This window comes from Desmodus rotundus, chromosome 12, assembly GCF_022682495.2.
Source record: "Desmodus rotundus isolate HL8 chromosome 12, HLdesRot8A.1, whole genome shotgun sequence".
Classification (NCBI taxonomy): Eukaryota; Metazoa; Chordata; class Mammalia; order Chiroptera; family Phyllostomidae; genus Desmodus; species Desmodus rotundus.
This window is the reverse complement of record NC_071398.1, coordinates 20,277,150-20,302,875: the sequence shown is the minus strand read 5'-3', so window position 1 is coordinate 20,302,875 and position 25,726 is coordinate 20,277,150. Positions and strand designations below refer to the sequence as shown.

The 25,726-nt window shown below is 43.7% G+C and overlaps 1 protein-coding gene across 1 annotated transcript in view; it reads right to left on the bottom strand.

The window, feature by feature from the left end:
- The window catches only part of ZNRF1 (zinc and ring finger 1), an 86,621-nt gene extending 68,758 nt beyond the window's left edge, over positions 1-17,863 (bottom strand). The window contains exon 1 of the mRNA XM_024556075.4: positions 16,792-17,863. Coding sequence (XP_024411843.1) covers positions 16,792-17,215 — 424 coding nt within the window. The 5' untranslated portion in view covers positions 17,216-17,863. The remainder of the gene's footprint in view (positions 1-16,791) is intronic.
- Positions 17,864-25,726: the final 7,863 nt, after the last annotated feature.

Sequence of the window (25,726 nt, the reverse complement as noted above, 5' to 3'; positions counted from 1 at the left end):
CCACAAGCAACTCCCCCGTGAGATACAATCTCAGACAGTGTCTGGGTCCCAGTGGATTGCTGCAGGCCCCACCAATTGGCTGCCGGTTTTGCATTTCTGTTTGCAGTGCCCCAGGGAAGCGAAAGCCCCTGGCTGAGTGCAGAGCCATGACTAGCTCCCTCTTCCAGGCCTGGTTTGAAATGTCTCCGCCCCCACCTCCCACCCCCAGGGTCTCCACTCAGTATTTTCTTTTACAGCAGCTCAGATTGTGGGTCCAAGATAAAAATTTCTCAGGCTCTAAGCCTAGCTATGGCGGAAGCGACCATCCCATCCGAAAGAAAAATGGGACAGAGCCGTGAACTCGAGCAAGTCAGACATTTGTGTTGCTTCAGAAACTAAGGCAGGGAGAGACCTAACCAAGGGCTCCTATGAATCCTGCTACCTGGTGTAATTCATCTGCCGAATGTCCTCTGCAGTTGGGGCTGAGCTCCGGGCTCTTTCCTAGTTGATCATTTAATTACTCTAAGGGAACAGACTACATGTATAGGAAGGGACTTTGTGATTTTTCCCTGTGGTATTCTTATCACAAGGCACAGAGAAGTTTTGACCGAATAGTAGACGTGGTCTCTCTGGCAAAGAGATAAACAGATAAGAGCATTTCTGGGCAAACTTCGTGGACAACCTACTACTATTTTATCATGACTTCTTCACCTAAACAGGCACAATGGCTGAGGAGGGGAAGGATATATTTGCTGTGAATAGTACCACTTTCAAGTACAATTAGTTTCTAGAAATTACAGGGGATTCCCCCACCAAAAAGCCCAAAACAACATAAAATCCAGAGGCAACTGATGAATATCTCTCTCACACACTGATGTTTCTCTCCCTCTTTTCTCCCCTCCCGCCTCTCTAAAAATAAATAAATAAAATATTTTTAAAAAAAAAAAAAACCAGAACGAAGTTTTAGCAATGTCTGTCCTGGGCGAAGAACAAGGTCAGGGTCAGTGGCCCTTCCCGCTCTGCATGGCCTGTTGGGGCAGGGCTGGTGTGACCCACATTGCTCCTATTCTCAGTCTACCTGGAGCCCAGTCCCTGCGAACTATTGCTATACTTGAAGAAGCTGTGGGTGCGTGTTTGTCGCAGGGGAAGGAAGAAGGCCTCTCTTCTTGAGAATCTCTAACTGTTCTATAGCAACTCCAAGGAGAATGAGATGGCAATTTAAGGGGGTGGAGAAAGATGATTTCATTACAAGGAATTCCCAGCCTGAGTCAATTTTCAAGTAATAAGACCTTGGGCTGGTTTTCTCCAGTCACCTCACAAACCCATCCTCCCAATTCTCAGTTTAATTACAACTGCATAAAATCAGTATACCCATGCAGTAATGTTTCTTCACGGTCCTAACAGGAGTTCATTCACCGTTCTACTTAACCGGCTTCCTCTCTTCCCACGGCACCAGATTCTAGGTAATACAAGTACGCTTGGGGTCAGCATTTCATCCAATAAGTCGTTCTTAGAACGCAATGTCCTCTCAGAATTCTTCCTACAATCAGATGGCGCAGAGTGGCAGAAACGCTAAAGGGAGTCTTCTAGATCTGTGGTGTCAACAGGTTCACTTCACCTGCTTTCTGGAACTACACGCTTGTCAATTCTCAGTGTACTGTTAAGAATACTGTGCGGTGGGGGAAGGCAAGGGATACTGTGGAAGAGTTAACAGCTCTGTCCAACAAACTTTCTGCAATGACAGAAACGCTCTTTATCTGTGCTGTCCAATCGGAGGGGTCACTAGCAATTTGCAGCTATTACGCACTTGAAACGTGGCTACTGTGACTCAGAAACTAAATTTTAAATTTTAATTCATTGTAATTTGAATATCCACATGCAGCTAGTTGCTACTGTGTTCGTGCTGTCTAGAAGAGAATAAATCCAGCCTTCTGAGAAACTGGAAAGTTTATCCTGTAACTTCCCTCAGCATATCCTGAGTACAGAAAAAGATTAAGCCTCCTGTTGCCATAGAAACAGATCCTTGCCACAGCTGTGAGCTCCCGAGAAGGGCTGGGAGCTGAAAGGTTTCCCTACATGACTCAGGAGCAGCTCTTCCTCTGGGAGTAGAGAACAAAATGATGGGCTTCCAGCTTCCTGCCTCCCTCACACTGCTTGTCTGCTCCACGGTATAATGCCAGTGATACAGCTTCATGGAATTTTTGAACAGGAGGAAAAAGAAAGCAACGAACCAACCCCACTTAACTTTCCCTAAAAGGAAAACTAGAACCACAGAAACAAGTGATTTACTCATTTTTGTTTGTTTGTTTGTTTGTTTTTACATAAGTGAAGGCAATAAGTAAACAACCACCAGGTTATTCCAAGGATATCAAAATGTAGTTCAATAAAATTTAAAATTCAATGGATGGGCAACAGAGCAGGTGAAGAACTAGCATAACGAAAGGTGGAGATATGAAATTACCCAGCGTGGCACAGAGAGAAAGAATTGGAAAATACAGAGTTTAAGAAGTGTGAAGGATACAATAAGAAGGTATAACTTCAAAGATTTCCAGAAGGAAAGATGGGAGAGAATAAAAGGAAAAATTTGAGAAGATGAGTGGCTGAGAATTTCTCAGAGGCTTTAAAGACATGAAATCTCAGATTCAAGGATAAATAGCAAGCAGGATAAATAAAAGTAAATCAAACCTTGAACACACAGACAGTAAATTTGCAAAACACAAACAAAGAGAAGATTAAAAAAACAGGTAGAATAAAAAAAAACCCAGCTGTGGCTGGTGTGGCTCAGTGGATTGAGTGCCCGGCTGCAAACCAAAGGGTTGCTGGTTGGATTCCTGATGGGGGCACATGCCTGTGTTGCAGCCGGGTCCCCAGTAGGGGGCGTGTGAGAGGCAACCACACATTGATGTTCTCTCCCTTTCTTTCTCCCTTCCTTCCCCTCCTTCTAAAAATAAATAAATAAATACCCTTAAAAAAAACCAGATTAACTCCCAGAGCTTGAGCAGACTTCTCGATCACAATGTTAGAAACCAGCAGATAATGAAATGGAACATCATGCAATTGCTGAGGAAAAAAAGTAACTGCCAGCCAGCCCAGATTTTTGTATCCAGCTAAACCATCATTCAATGGTTACGATAATTTATTTTTTCAAAGCTTTTACTTGCAACCTGCTTTTCTTTTAATCCTCACCTAAGGCTATGTTTATTGATTTTTTTAAAGAGAGGAAGAGCAAGAGCGAGAAACATAGATGTGAGAGAAACATCCATCAGTTGCCTCCTGCATGTGCCTGGATCAGGGATCAAATCTACAACCTTTTGGCTGCAGGACGATGCTCCAACAACTGGGCCACCCAGCCAGGGTGGTTATGGTAAATTTAAAAACACTTTTAGACAAGCAAGAAACAAATTTAACATTAATAGACTCTCAATTAAAAAATTTTAAAGCCTACCTCTGGAAGAGAAAACATTTAACTCAGAAGGATGTATGCAATATGATGAAAGAAGGAACAAGAGGTAAGGAATTTGGTAAGCAGGTGGGTGAATCCAAACAAGCAGACTTTATCAAATGAGAAGAGAAACAACTCTTCTTAATTCTAGGGTATAAAAACAAAGTGGAATTTTAATACCGAGCCACAAACGTGGGTAAGACAAACTGTGGGTTCTTATATTATTTGAGAAGAGAGTAGTGATACTAACTTTAGATTTGATTTAAGTATGTGGGCCAGAGTTTAAGAACAGCCTATAAAAGAATGGAAAGCTTCTAGGTGGTGAGGAGTGAAGGGAGATAAAGGATGAAGATGTGGGATAAAGAAAACCTAAGTTATCTAACAGAAGGCAGGAAAGGGCAAAATGCAAATAAAACACATGGTAAACAGCTCAAAACAAGGTATTAAATAATGATGTATTTAATAAGGTATTAAGTAACATATTATATAGGATATTAAAATGAGATGTAATTGGCCCTGGCTGGTGTGGCCCAGTGGATTGAGTGCCTGCCTGAGAACCAAAAGGTTGACAGTTCAATATCTAGGCACATGCCTGGGTTGCAGGCCAAGTCCTCAACTGGGGGCGAGAAATAGATAACCGATCAATGTTCCTCTCCCTCTCTTTTTCCTCGCCTCCCTTCTCTCTAAAAACAAATAAATAAAATCTTAAAAAAAACCCAACAACAATGGCTGGGCTTTTTCCAGCTAGACCTCGTCTCGTACATGGAAACTAACCATGTAGTAACATGCCACAAATTGAGTATCAATAAAAACCAAAAAACCACTATCATACAGGCTGCTCTGTGACTATAATGCAATTAAGCTGGAAGCCAACTTAAAAAATGTTTGAGAATTTAAAAATATACTTGTAAATAACTCATGAATCAAAATAATACTAGAAATTATAATACCTAGAACTAAATGATAAACACAAATATCAAAAATCATGGAATTAAAAAAAAATCATGGAATTCAGTTAAAGAAGTATTCAAAGGAAAATTCTAGAGCCTTAAAGGCCTTCATTAGAAAAGGAGATTGGAAAGTCCGTAGCATGGGGTCTATCTCAGTAAGTTAGAAAAAGCCCTGGCCGGCCCTGACCGGCATGGCTCTCGGTTGGAGTATCATCCCCATATACCAATAGGATGGGGGTTCAATTCCCAGTCAGGGCACTCACGAAAACCTAGACTGCAGGTTAGATCCCCAGTTGAGGTGTATATGGGAGGCAACCCATTGACGTTTCTTGCTCACATCCATGTTTATTTCTCTCTCAAACAATACACATATCCTTGGGTGAATAAAAAATATCTACCAAAACAAACACTTCTTTTTAATTTTTATTTATTGATTTTTGAGAGAGAGAGGAGACTGATTTGTTTTTCCACCTATTTATGCTCACTGGTTAATTCCTGAATGTGCCTGACAGGGGATCGAACCTGCAACCTTGGCGTATGGGGTCACCACTCTAGCCAATTGAGCTACATGGCCAGGGCTCTTATATATCTGTAAGTCCACTACCATCAGGGTCATGAGTAGACTCAATTTCAGAGTTGGCAGTTAAAAAATTCAATTTAATTCCAATAAATATCGTAACAGGTTTTCCCCCAGAGAAGTTGACAGAGCTGTTTCTAAAATTTATGTGGAAGCAAAATGTGCCCAAAATAGCTAAAGAGTGTTTGTTGTTTTTATTGTTGTTGTCTGTAACATACAGAACTGTTTATTCTGCTGTTTGCAATACAAAGAAATAGGGAAATGTTATTGTTTGTGCACTATGGTAGGGAAAAAACTGAAACTGCCCATTAGGGTCGGTTTGCCAGATGTCCTGTCATTAAGAATCCCAGCTGCAAACAAAGCAGTTCCCAGCACTTGTACTTCATTTTGTTGATTCTCTCCAGATTCCATACTTGTCCCCTAAAAAGCCTCACGTAGACAGCAGAGCTTTGAAAAAGGATAACGAGATGAAAGGATTTGCCCTTCTACACAGCAAGACGAAACTCTAATAATTAAGAGAGTATTAGCACAAGGACAGGCGAGTTGACCAGCAAACACAGCAAAAGGCCCAGGAACAAGTCCGCCCTGGAAGGAAACCTGGTATGTGACAGAGGTGGCTTTGCAAATCCGCCGGAAAAGTCCTCACTTACCCTTCCTCACTTCACTTGTTGCCGCGAGAGCTGGTTATTCATATGGGAAAAAGGAAATATATCCTTATCTTACAACCTACTTCTCTACAGATTGAGGACTTAAATATGAAAGGCAAAATTTAAAAACTTTTAGAGTAAAATATAAGATTATATCTTTATAACCTCAGGAAAAGAAAATCTTCCTTAAGACACAAAATACACAGGTCACAAGGGAAAACACTGGAATATTAAATTACATTAAAGTTGTTAACCATAAAAAACCCCAAAACAGTAAACAGATAATCCACAAACTGGGAGAAATACATCTGAATTACACATGACAAAGAATTACCCCAAAACAAAACACAGCACAAATTCATATAAACCTGTAAGAAAAGGATGAACCATCTGATATGAACATGGATAAAAGACCTGAATAAGCATTTCACAGAAGAGCAAACACGATGATTAAATATACAATATTAATATATTAATTTATGGAAATGCTCATCATCAAATATATAAATAACATCACAACAACATATCATTTCACACCCATCACAGCTTGACAAGAATTAAACTATGACAATATCGTGTTTTGGCAAGGGCATAAAACAAGTGAAAATATGCTATTTGGGGAGTGTAAATTGATACAAGCACACTGGAGACCTACTGGGCAGTATTAAATGAAAAGTTGAAGATGTGGACACATGGACAAAATCAAGGGGGGAGGGAGGTGGGTTCAGCTGCGGTGGGGTGGAGGGATGGGGAGAAAAGGCAGACAACTGTAATTAAATAACAATAAAAATTTTTAAAAAAGATAAAAACCATAAAAAAAAAAAGAGTTGAAGATGTGTATACCCTATGACTAAGGTTGTACCTAGAAAACCTCTCACTCAAGTATATGAGGAAACAAATCAGAGCAATTGAAAATAACTTCAATATTCATTAACAGATAATGGATCCATAAATAGTGTTTGTGGTATAGTCCCATATAGAGTACAGCAGTGAAAATAAATGTAGCAGACAGTGAGCAGTACAATGGATTCACAGATCTCAAATCTCTTCAGACGTAAATACACACAGGGCTGTGACAGGACAGAGACACTGTGATAGTTTGTGTGAATTAAGTGAACACGGTGTTGGACAGTAACACGCAGTAAAACTGTGAACACGGGCAGGATGACCAACAGGAGAGTCAGCGCACTGGTTACCTTTGGGGAGGGGAGGGGAGGAGAGAAATGGCAATGGGGGGGGTACATTCAATTGCCTCTGTAATGTTTTATTTATTAATCGGCTTGGCAGGTAAACTACATTATCCCTTTGAATGCCTGAAACAGTTCATTTTTTGAAAAGGTTCCAAGAGACCAGAGCTCCTATTCAGTCACACCACTATTTGATGTCCTGAAATATGCCCGTGAAACCAAGTTTGAAGTCACACAAACCCGTGTGACTTCCCCTTTTTGCCATCACAGCACTGAAACGCTTTATAGTTCAACTCAGAAAGTGAGCGGACAGGAAAAGGAAGGGTCAGGCTCCAGCCCAGCCCCGTGACAGGATGTACCCCGAGGCCCCCATGGAACACAGAGGCAGGGAAGCCATTCCTGCTGTTTTATAAAAGATAATCACTTTTTTAAAAGTGTTTTGAACTCCTTAGGGCAAGATAGTTTGCAATTATACCACCAGTTAAAAATTTGGAGCCTCTACTATATAACCTAAGAAAATCAGCCCTCTCTGAGCAGAGATTCCTATTGCTTTTTCCTTGTTTGAAAGAGTTGGTTAAAGTCATCTTTGAAGGATGTTTGCATCCTGCAAGCCTCATGCTTCAAGGCCCAGAACCGCCCGCCCAGTTCTGTGTGTGCGTGTGTCCTTTTCTCGTATTAGTTATTGCTGGCTCCTAGGCACCAAACACCAACTTCCTGTTCCCCTTCATTGAACTCCGGAGGCTTAGAACTGGTAAGAGGCTTTGAAGAAAAGTACAAAGCCAGGAAAACGCGGAGTGGAGATGGCTATGACTTTCCAAAGGAAAGCAAATCTTAACACAGTTGTAACAACCTTTCAGGCTTTCCTCTGTCTGTAGCTTATGTAAGACAGTGGCTCAGACATGAGGACGAAGAACTGTAAGTCACTGAAGCTGGCAACAGTCAAAAGTCAGGTTTGGGCGGGTAGAGAGGTTGAGGACAGGCATTCTGGATGTTGATATTATAATCCTGGCTTGTTCTAAACTCTTAATATCTCTAGTATTTCATTTTCACAATCCTACAAAGAGACTGACTGGGTGATACTCACTTTGGGTGTCATTCTAAGTGAAATCTGAAATCTTTTAAGACTTTATTCATTTACTTTTAAAGAGAGGGCAAAGGAGGAAGTAAGAGAGGGAGAGAAACATCTGTGTGAGAAACATCAATCGGTTGCTTCTCGAGCGCCCCCTACTGGGGACCTGACCTGCAACCCAGGCACATGCCCTGACTGGGAATCGAACTGGAGACCTTTTGGTTTGCAGGCCTGCACTCAGTCCACTGACCCACACCAGCCAGGGCTTAGACCTACAATCTTAAAAGCACAGATGACCTTGAATGAATCCTCTCTTTGTAAAGAAGTCCCACGGCCAGTACCAAGCACAGTTTCACAGTATGGAAAATGAAGGCACACGCGTAATTCTTAATTTCTCATCATTAGGTCCACAGCCATCCCTTAATCCAGAAATATGATGCTTTTCTCCTGCAAATGGCCTCACGCCCTCTGACCCAAGGCCTCTGTTTCATGATCCTATTATACTACTATGGTGTTTCAGTGAACTGAATTTGATTGTTGAAACTCCAATCTCATTGGTCATGCTGTGGTGGCAATTCACCGAGCACAGACCTCCCATTCTATTCTGCTGTCCTGCACTGTGAATTCAGGGTTCACAGTTGGCATGGAAAGCACCAGAGTTCTGATATGGCAGCCTCTGGTCATGTTCCACTGAGGGATTTATCATCCACAACCTACTCAAATCCCTCCCCCAACAGCTACCAAAAATTCCCTGGTGAGAAATGCTATTATGAGGAGTGCCTGCTTTGTGACTCACACTGTTTCATTAAAAAGATATTTTTTTCAAACAGATTTTCAGTAGAAGAATCCAAAGGTTTTCCAAAGCCACAGCAAACACAGAACAGCTCATAATACTATTCCTCAAAGGTCTGCTACTTCATAGGAGATCCCTACACCTCAAAATACTGGAGATCCTTAGATTCACTATCCTTTTATGTTGCACTTGGCCTCCGAGCTGAGAGATGAGGTGGCAAATGGATCAATTAAGCACAGCCAACATGACTGGGCTCGTCAGATATTAAGATAGGAGGCAGCCCCGGTTGGTGTGGCTCAGTTTGTTGAAGCTGCATCCTGTAAGTGAAGGGCTGCGGGTTCAATTCCCAGTCAGGGCACATGACTAGGTTGCCAGTTCAATCCCCGGTTCAGGCATGTATGATCCCCTGCCTGGGCACGTAGGGAAGGCAACAGATCAATGCTTCTCTCTTGCATTGATGTTTCTCTCTCTCCCTTTCTCTCTGAAACAATGATAAACCTCAGGTGAGGATTTAAAAGAAGAACAAAAAAGATGGAAGGCAGCTGGCCTGTGAGCCAGTGTTCATCACAGGCCTTAGACTTCCCCTAGTTCTTGAGGGCAAATGACTGCAATGATATGACTGGTTCAGCCATATCTGACCAGGACAGAGGAAATCTGGTAACACGTGGTATACACGGGTATTTGGTGATGCTCGCTACAGTAATGGGCAGTGTTATAAAAAGGTTTCTCTTGAAAAGCTGACTTAGACATCATACCTTAGAGACCATTAAAGGTATAAATGATCTAAATAGAACAGGACAATATTATAGAAAACCAATTTGTATTTATGGTAGACCAAGTACTTTGCTGGTTTAGGTTGGACTCCCTCAAATCTTCGCAAGACCCCCAGAGTTCCGGGGCAGGCGTCAGGATAGAAGAGTCTTAATCGCTTTCTCTAAGGAAAAACACCTTCTCAACAGGACGAAGGAAGAAAAGAAGATTTTTAGAGATGGAAACAAATCAAAAGCTCTCCGAAGAGCTGAGAAATGTGGGCAAAATGACCAAGCCAGTTGGAGTCTAGGGTCTTGGGTTCTCCTCCTACCTCTGTCCTAGATCATCTGGGTGACCCCAGATCTAAGTTTCTCCTACGTGCGAACAAATCAACTTTAACCTTAAAAGATAATGTAATATCAGAACCCTTTGGTATTCTCATTGAAAAGACAGAGGACCACCTGCATTGGGACACATGAGGAATTTCTTAGCAGGCACTTGACTGGAACCAAAAAGAAAGGTCACCTGCCCAGCTCACAACTAGGGTTTAGGAAAGAATGAATAGTGTGAGTGAAGAATAGAGAAGAAGTATCATCCATGTAGCAGCCTCATGGACAAAACCCTGAATTTCTGTGTATTCGACTGAGGCACTGATGAAGGAGGTAAAATCTTACACAAGCTGCACTACTCAGACTATCTCTTACAGAGTGAGACAGCGAAGATTCTTACAAATGTGGGCCTGAAAGGAGTTCTAGGAAAAGTGACCTCACAGGGTGGTCTGAACAGAAATTCCTAACTGGGCAGGTCACGGTGGGTGGTCAGGCCCCAGGCATATACCCTCTTGAGTAAAAGGCTTATCTTTGCCTTCAGCAAGCCCTGTCCATTGTTTCTATGCATCCAGGTTACCACTCCCTTAGTGTCTCTTTTCAGACCCCTCCTTCTGAAACAGCTTAGAGAGCACTATTCTTGTTCCCTTTCTTGTAATCTGATCCCCATGTTGCTTTTCCCACCCTCAGGTAATCTTCCTTAAGGTTCCCTCAATTCCAAACTGTCATTTCTTGGAAGCATTTATCTCAGTCTGGAGAGATCTTGCTTCCAGGCGTATCCTTCTGTTTGGCTCAAACAAATTTTATAAAATTTCTCCACGGGTTTGGACGTTCTTGTGTGGACGAAAAGAACAAAGTAGTGTTAATCACCCTTCTAATACATGTATATTCCCAGCACCTAACGCAGGTCCCAGAATACTGCAGGCACTCAACAAGTACCAGCTGAATAAATGCCTTAACGCAACAGATCACACACATACACAAAAAGTCTCATACTTTTGCCCTGGCTGGTGTGGCTCCATGGACTGAGCACTGCCCTGCAGACCAAAAGGAGGCTGGTTGGATTCCTGGTCGAGGCACGTGCCTGGCTTGCAGGCCAGGTCCTCGCTCGTTGATGTTCTCTCCCTCTCCTTCTCCTTCCCTTCCCCTCTCTCTAAAACAAATACATTTTTTTTAAAAAAGAAAAGAATAAACCATGTGCTGATGAGAACATAAGAGTCAGAAGTTAAAACTGGTGACTCTAGCCCTGAACGCGTGGCTCAGCTGACTGGCTCGTTCTCCCATATACCAAAAAGGCTGCAGGCTCCAGCTGGTTGGGGCCCTTACAGGCAGCAACCCATCAGTGTCTCTCTCTCCTTTCCGCTCTCTCTAAAAATCAATAAAAATATCCTCTGGTGAGGATTAAAAAAAAAACAAACTGCTGAATCTATTAAGTTCTTTCTCATACTCAAGCCTATACCCACAGTAATCACTAGGAACCATTGGATTCAGACCAGATCATGAGAAAGCTTGGAAAGGAAACAGATGGAAATATGGCAATTTATGCTCATCCATCATTTTAAAAGACTGGGATTAGGAGTTAGGTTTTGGGTTAACTTCAAGATTCTAGTACCATAACCTCGGCAACCCTCTGTCATTAAAACAACCTTGCTTAAGGCTTAGCAGGTTCAGAACCCATTTAAGTTACCACCGCTTCCTTATAAAGTTGTTTCCAATTTTGAAACTGTCAAAGAAGGTTAGTTTCAGAATTAGGTTTACTGAAATGTTAGTACCCAGTAAGCTTTGGTGGAATATCACATTTGTAAAATACAAAGCATGTTCCTTTTCCCAAAAGGAATTAGAGTTGCATTTCTTTGGTTAACTGTGGTCTGGCTCAGAGTACTGCCTGTGACTTACTTGGGGTGTGTCTTTGCGTCGTAGCAAAACGTACACATCCCGTAAGACAAACACTTCTAGAGTGAAACCTGTTTCTTGCAACACCCTTTCAAACCCCAATGAGTATGAGTTAACTGTTGACCTTCAAGAAATCACCTTGCCCTGGCTGATGTGGCTCAGTGGATTGAGCGCCCACCTGCAAGGTTTGATTCCTGGTCAGGGCACATGCCTGGGTTGCCTGCCCAGTCCCCTGTTGGGGGCGTGCAAGAGGCAACCGATTGATGTTTCTCTCATACATAAAGGTTTTTCTCCCTCTCTTTCTCCTTCCCTTCCCCTTTCTCTAAAGATAAACAAGTAAAATCTTTTAAAAAATTATCTTCTCCTCAAGGAAACTTCCTTTATTTTATAGAAACCAAGCCCTCAAGGTTAATAGAAAACTGAAAACTCTGGTTTTAAAAAAAGACTTCATTAAAAATAGAACTTTTGCAGGGCAGGGGACCCATCATGCTGCTTGGAGACCACTGGATGCATTGCCTCCTCCGGAAACCATGTAAAGGACCACCACCTCTAGCACACCTATGGTGAGGCACAAAAGGCTTTCTGATCCACCCCAATGGAGTTGGCAACTCTCCCTAATTATTTGAGAATACAGAAAATCAAATCACTTGAGAACCCTAGATTGGCAGCAAATTAGAACCCAAGAGATATCCCGCTAGCATGTTTAAAGACTCACGAAAAGTCACCTTTCTATCGGCCCCAATTGACGACCTGTTGACACCAGAGCACAGTTCAGATTTTTCTGAATGTGCATGTGTATACATACACGTGACTAACAAGTGGGAGTGAACCCCTCAGGCCATTTCAAGCCATTTTATAGCAGGACCCAGAAATCAGGCAACTTCTTCCTTCCGACATGGTAAATCCTCTATTAACTGACCCCCTTCAACACACACACACACACACACACACACACACACACACACACTTAGAAAACCATATTCTCAGATAAACAGGATACTATTAGGAGATAAACACCTTACAGCAAAACTTACATTTTAATGTGGAAAGGAATGGACTCTTTAACTCTGATCCTATAAAGCAGCTCTGCTCAATGGCTCAAAGCAGCTCTTCATGATTATGAACGGCCCATCAATGTAGGTTGGATTGCAGTAGAGAGAACTCACTTCCATTTTGGGGAAACAGTTCACACAGTTCTAAATCTCAACGCCCAGGAAATTCTAAGATGAAAGAAAGCAGAGAACTATAGAAGTGTCCCTGAAGGAACATCACTCTCCTTATGAATGTTACATGGCTTTTCTAAACACTATCTCAGGAGACCCAACATGGTAAATAAGCAGGATATATATATATATATATATATATATATATATATATATATATATATATATAAGCTTATTGATGTAAGAGAGGGAGAAACATCAATTTGTTGTTCCACTTACTTATGCATTCACTGATTGACTCCTGTATGTGCCCTGACCGGGAATTGAATCCATAACCCTGGCATATCAGGACAGTGTTCTAACCAACTGAGCTACCTGGCCAGGGTATAGGATAGATATTATCCCCACCTTACAGGTGAAGAAAATGTAACTCTGCCCTGTAGCTCAGTTTGTTAGAGCACCGTCCTGATATGCCAGGGTTACAGGTTCAATTCCCGGTCAGGGCACACACAGGAATCGATCAGTGAATACGTAAGTAAGTGGAACAACAAATTGATATCTCTCTCTAAAAAATCAATTTAAAAAGAAAGAAAAAGAAATGATGACTCTGAAGCTAAATGACCCGCTTGCCTAAGGCCACAAGCAGGCAGTTAATTAGTTGCCCAATCAGGAGATAAGCACAGCCCTCTGACTCACAGGCCAGTGCAACTTCCAGGACCCTGTCAGCTTCCTTGTTTTAGGATGAGGGGCACTCGAGTGTAATCGGTAAGAGTCCAGGTTCAGACTTGTGGCTAGGCCTGAATTCCAATCCCAGCTCCACCGCCTATTAGCTATCCGACCTGTGTAGGTTCTTTAACCTCCCCCTACACCTCAGTTTCCTCATCTGTAAAATGGGAATAAAGTCGTATCTCACAGAGTCACAGTGATGATTACATAAGATGATGGACACAAGGAACTCCATTCACTCAACCAACATTTGTGCCGAGCACACACAGTACAAGAGTTACAACAGTGATCAAGAGGCACAGTTCTGTTCTTATGGAGCTTAAAATTTGGTCAAACTCAACAGGAAAGTAAACAGGTAAATAAATACTTACAAAGTATGAGTTCTAATAAGGTAACAGGTGAGTGACTGGAGAGCTAAGCAGGAAGGAGCCAGTTTTTAAGGCCGGTCTCTGTAGAGAAATTTAAGTTGAACCCTAAGTGATCACAAAGAGCTGTCCATGTACAGAATGAAAGGAAAGGTATTCCAGGCATAGGGAACAGGGTATGAGAGGGTCACAGCCCAAGAAAGTGCAGGAACAAAGAGAAGACAAACGTGACTGCTGTGAATCCTCACAGGCTTTGGGAAACAACCTCATGAGGCTGGCAGCCGAGGATTACACATCTATTTTTAAAATAACAAAGATGAGGCTCAAGAGAGGCGATGTGTCTCACCCGAGGTCACAGCTCCTCCCAGGAGCTGGGACCCTAGGATTCTACCCCCATACGACATCAGTCACTCCCTTTGAGGAAGCCTCCTGCACACCAAACTCCCCCATTCATTTGACTGCCCATGAAGAGTTCCAAAGCACCTTGAAAACACAGGGAAGAGCATCACATCAACTTCCAGGCATCTAGTCAACTGTGCACCGAAATCCTTACCCTTACGCTTTTACAACACAAGAGTAAAAACTGCTCAGACCTTACTCATAGGCTCCAGAATAGAAGTGAGTGTCTTCTCATAACACTGAACAAGAGAGGAAAGGGATGTCCTGGAAGATCCCTTGGCATGTTCCAGAAAGGAGATAGAACCACCACTGCAGAAGAGTGGAAATATGAAGGTTCATCTCAGATAAACTCAAATAAACAGGAAAAACTAATTACTGTATTTAAATAAAAGAACAAATTCTTTTTTAAATTTTTAGTTATCGATCTGAGAGAGAGGGAGAGATGAAAGGGGGATAGGGTGAGGGAGAAGGAGAAGGAGAGAGGTAGTGGGGGGGGGGGGAAGAGAGAAAAACAACTATTTGTTGTTCATTCACTGGTTGCTTCTTATATGTGCCCTGACTGGGGATTGGGTAGCCATCCACCAACCTTGGCGTAATGGACGACGCTCTAACCAACTGAGCTACCAGGCCAGGGCAAAAGAATGAATTCCTAGATCAGTGGTTCTCAGTCTGGGGTGTACTCTCCCCGCAACCCCATGCTTCCATCAAGAGCATTTGGAAATTCCTGAGGGCATTTAGTGAGCAGGACCAGGTATGCTCAATGTCTTTCAAAAGGACAAGATGGTCCCATAAAGAAAGTTATTACCCAAAATGTTAATAGCAGTCCCCAACACACGCTTTAATATTACTCCCTTAAGGGATTAATATGCTCCAACTTTTCCTGAATTCCCATGGTTCAGTGGCTGTTCCTGCCTTCACCACAACTAGATGAAAAAAAAAAAAAAATCAAACTAAGATTTCACAGCTAAGGAATCTGAAATTTTGGAATCCAATTGTAAGCTCACAACTCTAGCATGAAACCTGGTGGAAAAATAATTTTCTAGTAAAAGACATACAAGAAATTTTAGCAAACGGGGAACTCCTTCCCCAGACAAGCCTCTGATTGCATTTGTTTTATAACACACGAAATTCTGTGATTTTGGAGAACCTTCTCATAGTGCTTTTCAATTTAAAACCTGATACTTACGGCAGTTCTTTTAAACCCTTAACCACATCATCTCACAAATACAGCTGACTATGGACCAAATTGTATGAGAAAGATTATCAATTCCAAGACGTCTACCTAAAGCCGATCAGACGTCTACAAGTGCCAAAGGCAGTCATGCCTTGCATCGCATTCAGGGAAGAGTTTGATGCCAGTCAGAGAAGCTTCAATGATATCTAGAGACGCGTACATATAATAGAATGCCATCCCAGCAATTCAAAAGACACTTTCAAGTGTTACTATTCTCCCCCCTAAAATTTTTTTTTCACAAATTAAAGTTTATAGAATTGAAAAAAAAAAATCCGGACTATTCCCCAAAATAAAGACCAATTAGTAAACAGTGGCTGCACACCTCTTTTGATCAATTTTCTAGAAGCCCAACCTGGCTTCTCAGGTTAGCTGAGCAGACAGACCTGTTTTTCTCCAGAAGCTCCTGCCAGACAAAGCCTGGGAAATCCTCCTCCAGCTTTTCCCTGGACAGTCACCAGAAGTTCACAACATGAATTCATCCAGATTCTTTGAACCCTCCTCTTCCCCTGTCATGAAGCAACCGCCTGGCAACAAAATCCCACCTCTCCATACAAAAAGATGCAGATTTACCTGGAAGACCACGCACTTGGCATGGAGGGGAAGGAGAAAAAGATGGAGGGATGTGAGAGTCATTAAGCCAAACCTACTGCATGCAGCACGGGTGACCACAGCCCTAGTCCTGCAAAGCCTGGGAGGAGGCTCCCTGGCTGGGCCTCCATTCAGCAGGCCACACCTGTCTATGCCAGCAGCCTGCTAGCTGCTCCATTTTAAACAATTCAAAGAGATCTCCAGCAGGGTGGCAAAATTGAGCACCCCTCTCTCCCAGCTAGAGTGAGAGCCCTAGCCCAACCACCACTTGGCCCCAATTTTATTTCTTTTCACACTCTTTGTTTGGGAGACACCGCCCAGCTCGGTCAAATTGGATCTGTCTGTCTGGTAAGGGTGAGGTAGGCACAATGCTGCAGTTACAGAAAGCAAGCACCGAGGCTGACAGTATGTAAGCCAGGCCAGATCTTTTCTCTGAGGATGGTGCTGCCAGTACGTGGGACTTCAATAGGCAGGTTTCACTTTGCCCATCCACAAGTGAACCAACGCCTTAAGTCCAAAAACGCCCGGCTCCATACCCTCACAGAAAGCCTCTTTTCTAGAGGGTCGGTATCCCATTCGTCCCTGGCTTCCGGAACCAAAGGACGACAGACAGATTCAGGTCGTGCACTCTACGTCGAAACCTCCGCACGCGCGCCCTTCTTTGCACTCCACCCTCCCAGGCCTCCAACACCCGCGGACTCACCACTGTGCGAGCTGAACCACCTGGGTGCGATGTGCAGAGGTAGAGCATCCGCCAGCGAGGCTCGGGAACCTAGGTACAGCATCCCGTCTCTATGGTGACCGCCGCCCGTCTCCTGGTAACCAGTGCCTTGGGCATAAGTGGATTCCGACGCGGACCCTCCGCCGCCGGGCGCCCTCTCGGAATCGCCGGTCCCGCGGGAGGCCGGTGTGTAGAGGCCAAAGGGCACCCCTCCGGCCGTGCTGGGGTCAATACCCATGCCCGCCACCGAACTGACCGAGCGGCTGCGCAGCCCCATGGCCCCGCCGCCCGCCCGGTAGTGCCCAAAGTGGGGCGCCCCTCCTGGCGGGGGCACGGCACTGTCATCAGTGGAGACCCCCGGGAAGGGGGCCCGGGAGCGGGCCGCCGTGCTCTGCTTGCCCCCCATGCTCGCCCAAGCCCCGATGGGGCGGGAACCTGGAGGCCAAGACCCTCCCCCACTTCTCAGCAGCAGGGGGAGGGTTGGGCGAGCATAAAGGGGTTGGGAGTCAAAAAGGAGATCGGGAGGGAAAAAAGAAGAAAAAAGAAAAGAAAACCCGCGGGGCGGAAGAGACAAGCGGGCGGGGATCTCAAACTAAGAATTTAAAACGATCCAAGCCAAGCGCATGTTTCCCCTCAAGGTCCAAAGAGGCGCAGTCCGGCGCAGGCTCGGAACGCCACAGGCCGCCCCCGGGCTCCCGAAAGCGGAGGGAGCCGCAGGGAAGAAGGGAGGGAGGCGGCAGGCGGGCGCGGGGAGACGCTGGAAGAGGCCGCCGACCCGAAAGGAGGCGGCGAGGAAGGCTGGGGACTCCGGGCGCGTCCCCCGCCTGAGGACACCGCGACTAGGGACGGCGGCCCGGACCCCTCTAGGCCTTGGGCTGGCTGCGGCGCCGGGTGGCCGAGCGGAGCTCGGGAAGCCGCGGTCGCGTCACGTCGCGCTCTCGCTCCAGCTGCTGCCGGCCCCACCAGCCGCACCGCCCCGCTCGGTCCCGGGCTGCGCTCGCCGGCGCTCCTCGCAGCCGTGGAGACAATGGAGGGCGGCAGAGCGCAGGCGCGGCCCGCGCCCCCTCCCCTTCCCCCCCCCCCCGCCGGCTTAACCCCTTCGCGGCCCCTGCAGCGCTCCGCTGCTGACGCCCGAGAGGCCCCCAGCCAGCCACCCAGCCCCTGCGGGCCTGTGGCCTGAGTGGCCTGAAGTACCAGGCGTCAGAAACGCGAGCGAGGCGTCTTTCCGAAAAGAACACTCTTTAAGTCCCTGAAAGTGGTTAATTATGCAGGGGGAACCACCTATGGGGGAGGGGCGGCGATGGCTCTAGGGGGTGGAAAGGAAACGCTAGGAAGACTAAAGATTACTCAAGACGCCTACCTGGCTTTGAGGGTCACTGGTCAAGCTCCCCTCCCGGCTCAAATTTGCCCCCACAGCACCCTCTGCTGGGCACTGTGTTCGTTCTTTACGAGGTTCTTCGTCCAAGGACCCCTAAGATCAGGAAGCTTAGTATTTAGGGGATTTTTTGCTGTTTGGAGATAAACAGCGCCCTGGCACACTGTCCATAATTTGCTGACGTCTTTTGGACTTAAGTAAATGAGTAGGTACCTTAGCTAAAATGTGATCCTGAAAATCATTAGTTAGTTGTGCGATAAAAGGTGAAAAGATACAGACATGGAAATGGAATAAAGCAATAAAAAGTAATGATTTTAGAAACTTCTTAGTCCAAGGAGAGTTTCCTGTTTCGTTACCTTTTATCCGGCATGGACCGCAATGTGTTTCAATAAATATTTGTTCACCAAGCCTGCACTTTGCACTACGTCCCTCTCACATACACCCGTATTCTCATTCCTCCATTCATTCATTCATTCACTCACTATTTTTCAAGTACTGAGTGCTAAAAAGAAGAGCGTCAACTGGCCCCTGGTCTGACTTCCAAATCAAGGAACTGAAATAGTGTGGTCAAAAAAGAGGTGCTGTGATAAATCTAACTGAAAGTAACCTCGCAGGATGATCTGACCATAAATTCCTAACTGGGCAGGTCATGATGGGTAATCATGCCCCAGGTACACAATTTCTTTAGTAAAAGTTTTACCTTTCCCTGGGTGGAGGTGGGGAAAGGGAGAAAAAGCAGAAACAACTGTAATTGCATAAACAATAAAGATAAAAGTTTTAAAAAGTTTTATCTTTCCCTTAAGCAAGCCCTGCCCATTGTTTCAGTGCATCTAGGTTAACACATTTTGAAATGCCTCTTTTTCAGACCCCTTGAAGGCAGGTGTAACCATCCTCAAGGGAGCACATAATCTTAACTATGCCGTACATCATTTTCTCCCACCTTCATGGAATCTTCTTTATGTTCCTCCCTTAATTCCAAATGTATGAAAAGAAACTGCAAAACTTATTCTCCAGAGTATTTGAGATCTTGCTTCCTGGTAACTGTCATCAGTTTGGCTCAAATAAACTCATAAAAATTCTCTACAGGTTGGATGTTTCTTATGTCACACAATATTTCTCTACACACAAGGGTGTAGAGAAATATTGAAAGAAAACAAACAAATAAATGTGGCTGGTCTGTCATAGATACTGATTGTCCCAGTGTGACCAGCTTGGAAAGAAACAGGAGGAAGGCTATTTGCAAGCATGGAGTGCTTGGGAGTCAGCAAAAAGCCCTGCTGAAGGAAGTCAAGAGTTCTGTAGGAGAAATGAACACAGGCAAAAACAAAATGTTCCAATACCCAAGAAATTATCTTTAAGTGCCTAAATGAGAAGATCCTAATGATCGATGTGAAGAAGAAAAAAAACAAAGCTTAAATTTAACCCAAGTCCGTCCCTGAAGAAAGTCTGTGGTAACAGCAGGCGGAGGGGGAACAAGGGGGATTAATGGTAATGGGAAAAAATACAATAGAAAGAAAAAAAAAGAAAGAAAGGAAGGAAGGAAGGAAGAGAAAGTCTGTTGTAACAGAAAAGGGTGGCTTCGTACTGTGCAGGAAAAAAAGAATTCCAGATTCCCCCCCCCCCCCCCCCCCCCCCCCCCCCCCGCCGCCGACAGAACCCTATGGGGGAGATTAAAGATCTCTACTAGGGAGAGAAAAGCTTTCTTATTTTTCTTCAGATCACTCGTTAGGATCTAAGTGTGCATAAATTTCTCATTTAGGCACTTAAAGATAATTTCTTGGGTATTGAAACATTTTGTTTTTTCCCACATTCCTACAATCAATAAGTATTGTAGCCATCTAACTAGCTTTCGATTTACCTATTCATTCAACACTTTTCAGTATATTGAACAAAATGTGAATATCTAATAAGTGCCAGGTACTGCACTAAGTTCTGAGATACAGTGGTGAGCCAGGCAGATGAAGGAGTCCTTGTTCTCACAGAGCTTCAGAGGAACCACTTCACACCCATGAGGATGGTTAAATCAAAGAGGACAATAACATGTCGGTAAGATGTACAGAAATTGGAACCCTCATACCTTGCTGATAGAATATAAAATGGAAAAATAGTCTGGCAGTTTCTCAAAAAAGATTAAACATCGGCCTTGGCCAGGAGCTCAGCTGGTTAGTGCATCATCCCGATACACCAAGGTTGCACATCGGATCCCTGGTCCGGGCACGTACAAGACGCAACCAATGAACGCATAAATAAGTGCAACAACAAATTGATGTTTCTCTCTCTCGCTCTCTCTTTCTCATTCGCAAATCAATAAATAAAATCAATAAAAAGATTTTTTTAAAGATTTTATTTATTTATTTTGAGAAAAAGAAACATCGATGTGTGAGGGAAACATCGATTGGTTGTCTCTCACATGACCCCACCCGGGCACCTGGCCTGCAACCCAGGCAAGTATCCTGACCAGGAATCTATCTGGGGACCTTTCGTTTGGCAGAACAACGCCCAACCCACTGAGCCACACCAGTCAGGGTAAAAAAGATTAAACACGGAGTTACCATATGACCCAGCAATACCACTCCTAGGGATATTTCCAAAAGAAATGAAAACATATGCCCACAGAAGAACTTGTATGTGATTGTTCACAGCAGAATTATCCAAAATAGCTAAAAAGTGGAAACAACTCAAATGACCATCGGCTAATGGATAAATAAAACAAATATGCTATATCCATATAATGGACTATTATTCAGCCATAAAAAGAAAATGCTGATACAGGCATGCTACAACACAGATGAACCTTGAAAATGTTATATTATGTAAAAGACAAAAGACCACATATTGTGTGATTCCAGTTACATGAAATATCCAGAATAGGCAAATTTTGTTGAGACAGAAAGGTTAATGGTTGCCAGATCCTGGGGGGAGGGGAGAGTACTAATGATTTTCTTTTTGAAGTGGTGAAAAAGTTCTGGAATTAAGTAACGGTGATGGTTGCCAAACTTTGTGAGTATACTAAAAACCACTGAACTACATACACTTAAAAGGGTGAATTTTGTGGTATGTGAATTACAGTGCAAAGCACACAGTTTATTGAAGCAGGCAGTGACAGTGCAGTGTGGTAGATAAGCCTACAGCGTGATAGATGGAGTGCTTAGCATGTGGATGGCTAAGTAAGTATTTGTCAGATGAATGAATGGGCAAGAGCTAAGAGAGTGAAGGAGCATGGTGCTGCTGGAAGCAGACGGGCACAAACACAGTGATTCTAAGCCAAAACCTTGTTAAAAAACATAATTCTGCCCTGGCCTGGCTGGGGTGGCTCAGTTGGTTGATGTGTCATCCCATAACCGAAAAATTACAGGTTTGATTTCCTGTCAGGGCACAAACCTAGGTTGCAGGTTCGATCCCCCGTCCGAAAGCATATGAAAGGCAACCGATTGATGTTTCTCTCTCTCCCTTCTTCTCTCTGAAAACAGTGAAGAATGTCCTTGGGTGAGGATTAAAGAAAAGAAAAGCACATAATTCAGCTCTGGCTGGGTAGCTCAGTTGGTTAGAGCTTGGTCATAAATAGGCCAAGGTTGCAGGTTCAAACCCTGGTCAGGGCATATATAAAAATCAAACAAAGAATACATATAATAAGTGGAATGATAATCAATGTTTCTCTCTCTCTCTCTCTTCCTTACTCTCTCTGAAATCCATAAACTAAAAAAAAAATTTTAAGCATAATTTAACCAAGTAAATCTGAACATCTAACAGGCTTTACTAAATGATTTATGAATCAGGCAGCATCTCATCTAGCAACTAAAAAGACTCTCCTGTTACTTGTAACAAATGAAAGATTTTATAGGCAGAAAAAGAGTGGGACTAAGAAGTTAAAACATACTTGAACAATAAAAAAATTTTAATTTAATTTAAAAAAAGTTAAATGGATGAGGGTAGGACTAAGAAATTCAAAGGGTGGATTACTTCAGGTAAGGACACCTCCTTTTAGGAAAAGGTAGGGGGTCTTCTCAGGCAGATTACCTCATTAGTGTTGATCAGGAAATTCCAGACTGATGGATTAAAATTATGCTTCTGGGAGAGGTTGAAACTGCAGTTGGAATCAGGTATTAAATCTAGATTTGGTATCATGGGCTTTGAGCAGGAGCGATGCCATTTTGGACCTGCGGTTTAACAACCTGAAAAGTGAGTTGGTGATCAGCTACAGAATGAGGTGGAAGGGGAGAACTGTATTTCAGGAAGACTGGTCCACGCAAAGGAAACAGCGTGTCCGAAGGCCTAAAGAACATGGCATCTTCAAGGAACTGAATGATGCTAAAGAGCTGCAAAGAAAGGAGGTGGAAACCAAAGATGAAGATGGTCCTCAGGGCAGACAACAGAGTCCTGTAAGCCATGGATCATATCCTGAGGGGATGGAAAGCTGTGGAAAGATTTATCAACATCACTATCATTAAAAATAACAATGACCAATCCTGGCTGGTGTGGCTCAGTGGATTGAGCGCAGGCCCACAAGCTGAAAGGTTGCCGGTTCAATTTCCAGTCAGAGCACGTGCCTGGGTTGCAGGCCAAGTCCCCCCCCCACCGGGGGGGGGGGTGTGAGACGCAACTGATGGATGTATCTCTCACACATTGAGGTTTCTCTCCCTCTCTTTCTTCCTTTCCCATCTCTAAAAATATCAATCAATCGATAAAATATTTTTAAAAATAACCATGACCAATGATTAATGAACACTGATGATGCCTCCTTTCCAAATAAAGGTCTATATTTTATTAGCTCATATAATCATAAAGATACTGGATGGAAACATGAAACAACATAATGTAGTCCCCTTGGGGGTGAGCAGCAGGTACTGGAGAACTGGGTGACGGGATGGACAAGAACAACATCCTTTCATTATATAACTTCTTGTATTTGAGTTTGAGCCGTGTAAATTTAGAGAAAGGTACAGAGATAGAGATATGAAGTTTATATCACATGCACACTAAAAAGTCACACAGCTGGGAAGAGCAGAGCTAGACTTCTAAGCTTTACAGTGAACATGTTCATCAAGGAATTTCGGGGTGACAATTTCATTTTCTCTGTAGGGCTTTTTCCAACGGGGTGAAAAAGAATAGATGTGCGTAACAGCTATATTTCTTTTTGTAAATGAACAGTTTGCCCTTCAAGTTTATATTCCAGTCTAAGGTTGTCATAAGCCAGTCTCTCACACCTGGCACCGCCAAACAGCTGAGAGCCTGAACTGCCAAGGTGAAGCCTCTACTCTCTGCAAGCTGATGACACTAAACCTAGGTGCCCCGTGGGACCGTGAACAGCAGCCTTTCTCGGGCAATGCCCTTGTCATCTCCTTGTGCACTTTTTCAAGTGACAATTTCCCTCTGAAATGAAAATATTGAGACCCAGAGTTCTCCATTCAGTAGCTTGATTCTACCCTTCACCTCTTAGAGAGTGTGACTCAAGCTGTAGCAACAAGCCTCCACTGAGACCTGCAGCCTCAGATTAGTTTCAATTTGTCATTTGTTACATCAATAGTCCAACATGTGTTTTGCTCCAGATTTCTCCTGTGGGTTCTTGGTTTAAGGTTAATGGGTCTGGGGAGGTGTCAAGTCATTTTTGGATGCTCTCAATGCAAGGATATCAGATACAGAAATGGCCCCAGCTAGATTTGGGACTCTCTCTATATATATATTTTTACCTTCACATCTTCATCCTCTTGCTGAGCCTGGGTGAGCTGCTGCGTGGCTCTTCTTCCGCTGTGAAACAGGGTTAATAAAGCACTGACTCCACCTACCAGAATAGTCAGGAGAAAGACCTGACAAACGAGTTAACAAAACCTGTAAAGAGGAGTGTATAACAATGTTGCAAAGCCCAGTTTTAAGTACCTCTGGAAGAATGTAAGTCTAGGACATGAAGGATTCAGAAAATGAGGGAAGTTACTTGTTAGGGCTACTCCTAGGAAATCTTGGAAACCCCCGGGCCCCCTCTCTATCTCCATAAGCCAGAGGGTGGGGAGGGCTTCCTACAGCTTCAGAGGGAGCACCAAGCACTTTCTCTGGGGGGAGGCAAATATTTCCCAGTAAGAAACTTCCTCCCAAACCTCTCAGAGCTCTTGACATTGTCATTGTTTTGCTTGAAAAGAGAAAACCTAAACAGAGAAGCCAGGGTGATGGGCAAATGAATGCACCTAGACAGGAGCCTGAGCTTGTGGACACCTCCGCAAATCTTTGTTGACTGGTGAAGAGAGGGAAATTACCACTGGAGCTCAAGGCAGGATTCCAATATTCCCTCCCAGATGCAAACAGATGGAAGTGGCAGCTAACTCCACATTCTGCAGAAGAGGAAACCGGGCTAGAAAGATAAAGGATCCTGTTCAAATTTGCAAGGCCAGTTGCTGATAAGAGACTGCCAAAGCCCTGGATTTGTAGTTGGCCACAAATCCTGCCTTCCTAGCAAGTGGCCTTCTGGAAAGACATTGTTTGGTGATAAGGGCCCTGTGACCCGGTCAGCAAGTTGAAGTCTACTTGACAAGGGACTCCCAAGGGTTCCCTGTCTCTGATCCAGATAGTCAGTATGTGGATCTCAGAGGTACACAGCAAGGAAGTAGCGGCCAGAGAGCTCTGGATGTAGCTCCAGAGTCCCGAGTCTCCCATGAAGCCAGTGTGGGTGGGAGATGGAAAGGAAGGGTGCTGAGAAGCAGTTTGAAAGGTGCTCACTCTCCCTTTCTCAAAAATTCTGTCAGGCTTTTTTCACATTTAAGAAAGAAAACATCAAGAGAACACAGAGCACCAAGTATTTGAAACCCAAAGTACTTTCTGTGCCTATGAACTGTGACAAGCAGATTTTGCGAACTAGACAAATATGAACTATAGAGGGGGGGGCGGGGTTGCAGAAATTCTCAGCCAAAGGCAATCGTACTGGTTTTAGTGGGAATCAGATTACTGAAATATATATGTGTCTATACATACATATGTATTTCAAAGACAATGAACTTTGGAATATATTTATATCTACATCTATATCTACAAAAAAAAAAACCCAAAACCCTTAAGTGGCTAAGCAAGGTCCTTCTTAATTAGCCTTTTCCTATTTTTCTAGCTGTACTTCTTGCTACACCTGCCATATACCCTGTTTGCTAATCACTCATTCAGCGGATATTTATTGAGCACCCAGAACATCCCAGGCAATAGGCAAATAAACAAATAAGAATATGGTGTGTTAGATGAATTCATTAATTCATATTGAGGTCAATAAAGGGATTCTATGGAAAGTAACCTCACAAGGTGATCTGATCATAAATTTCTAACTGGGCAGGTTATGATGGGTAGTCACAACACAGGCATATCACCTTTTTGGTAAAAGGTTTATCTTTGCCTTAAGCAAGCTCTGTCTATTGGTTTTGGGCATCTGGGTTAACACACCTTTGAAATAAGGGTAACTACCCTCAAAAAATAATCTTGTTAACTATCCCGTAATCTATTCCTTGCCTTGTTTTTCTCTCACCTTCATGTAATCTTTCTTACCTTCCCTCCTTTGTCTCAAGTGCACACACA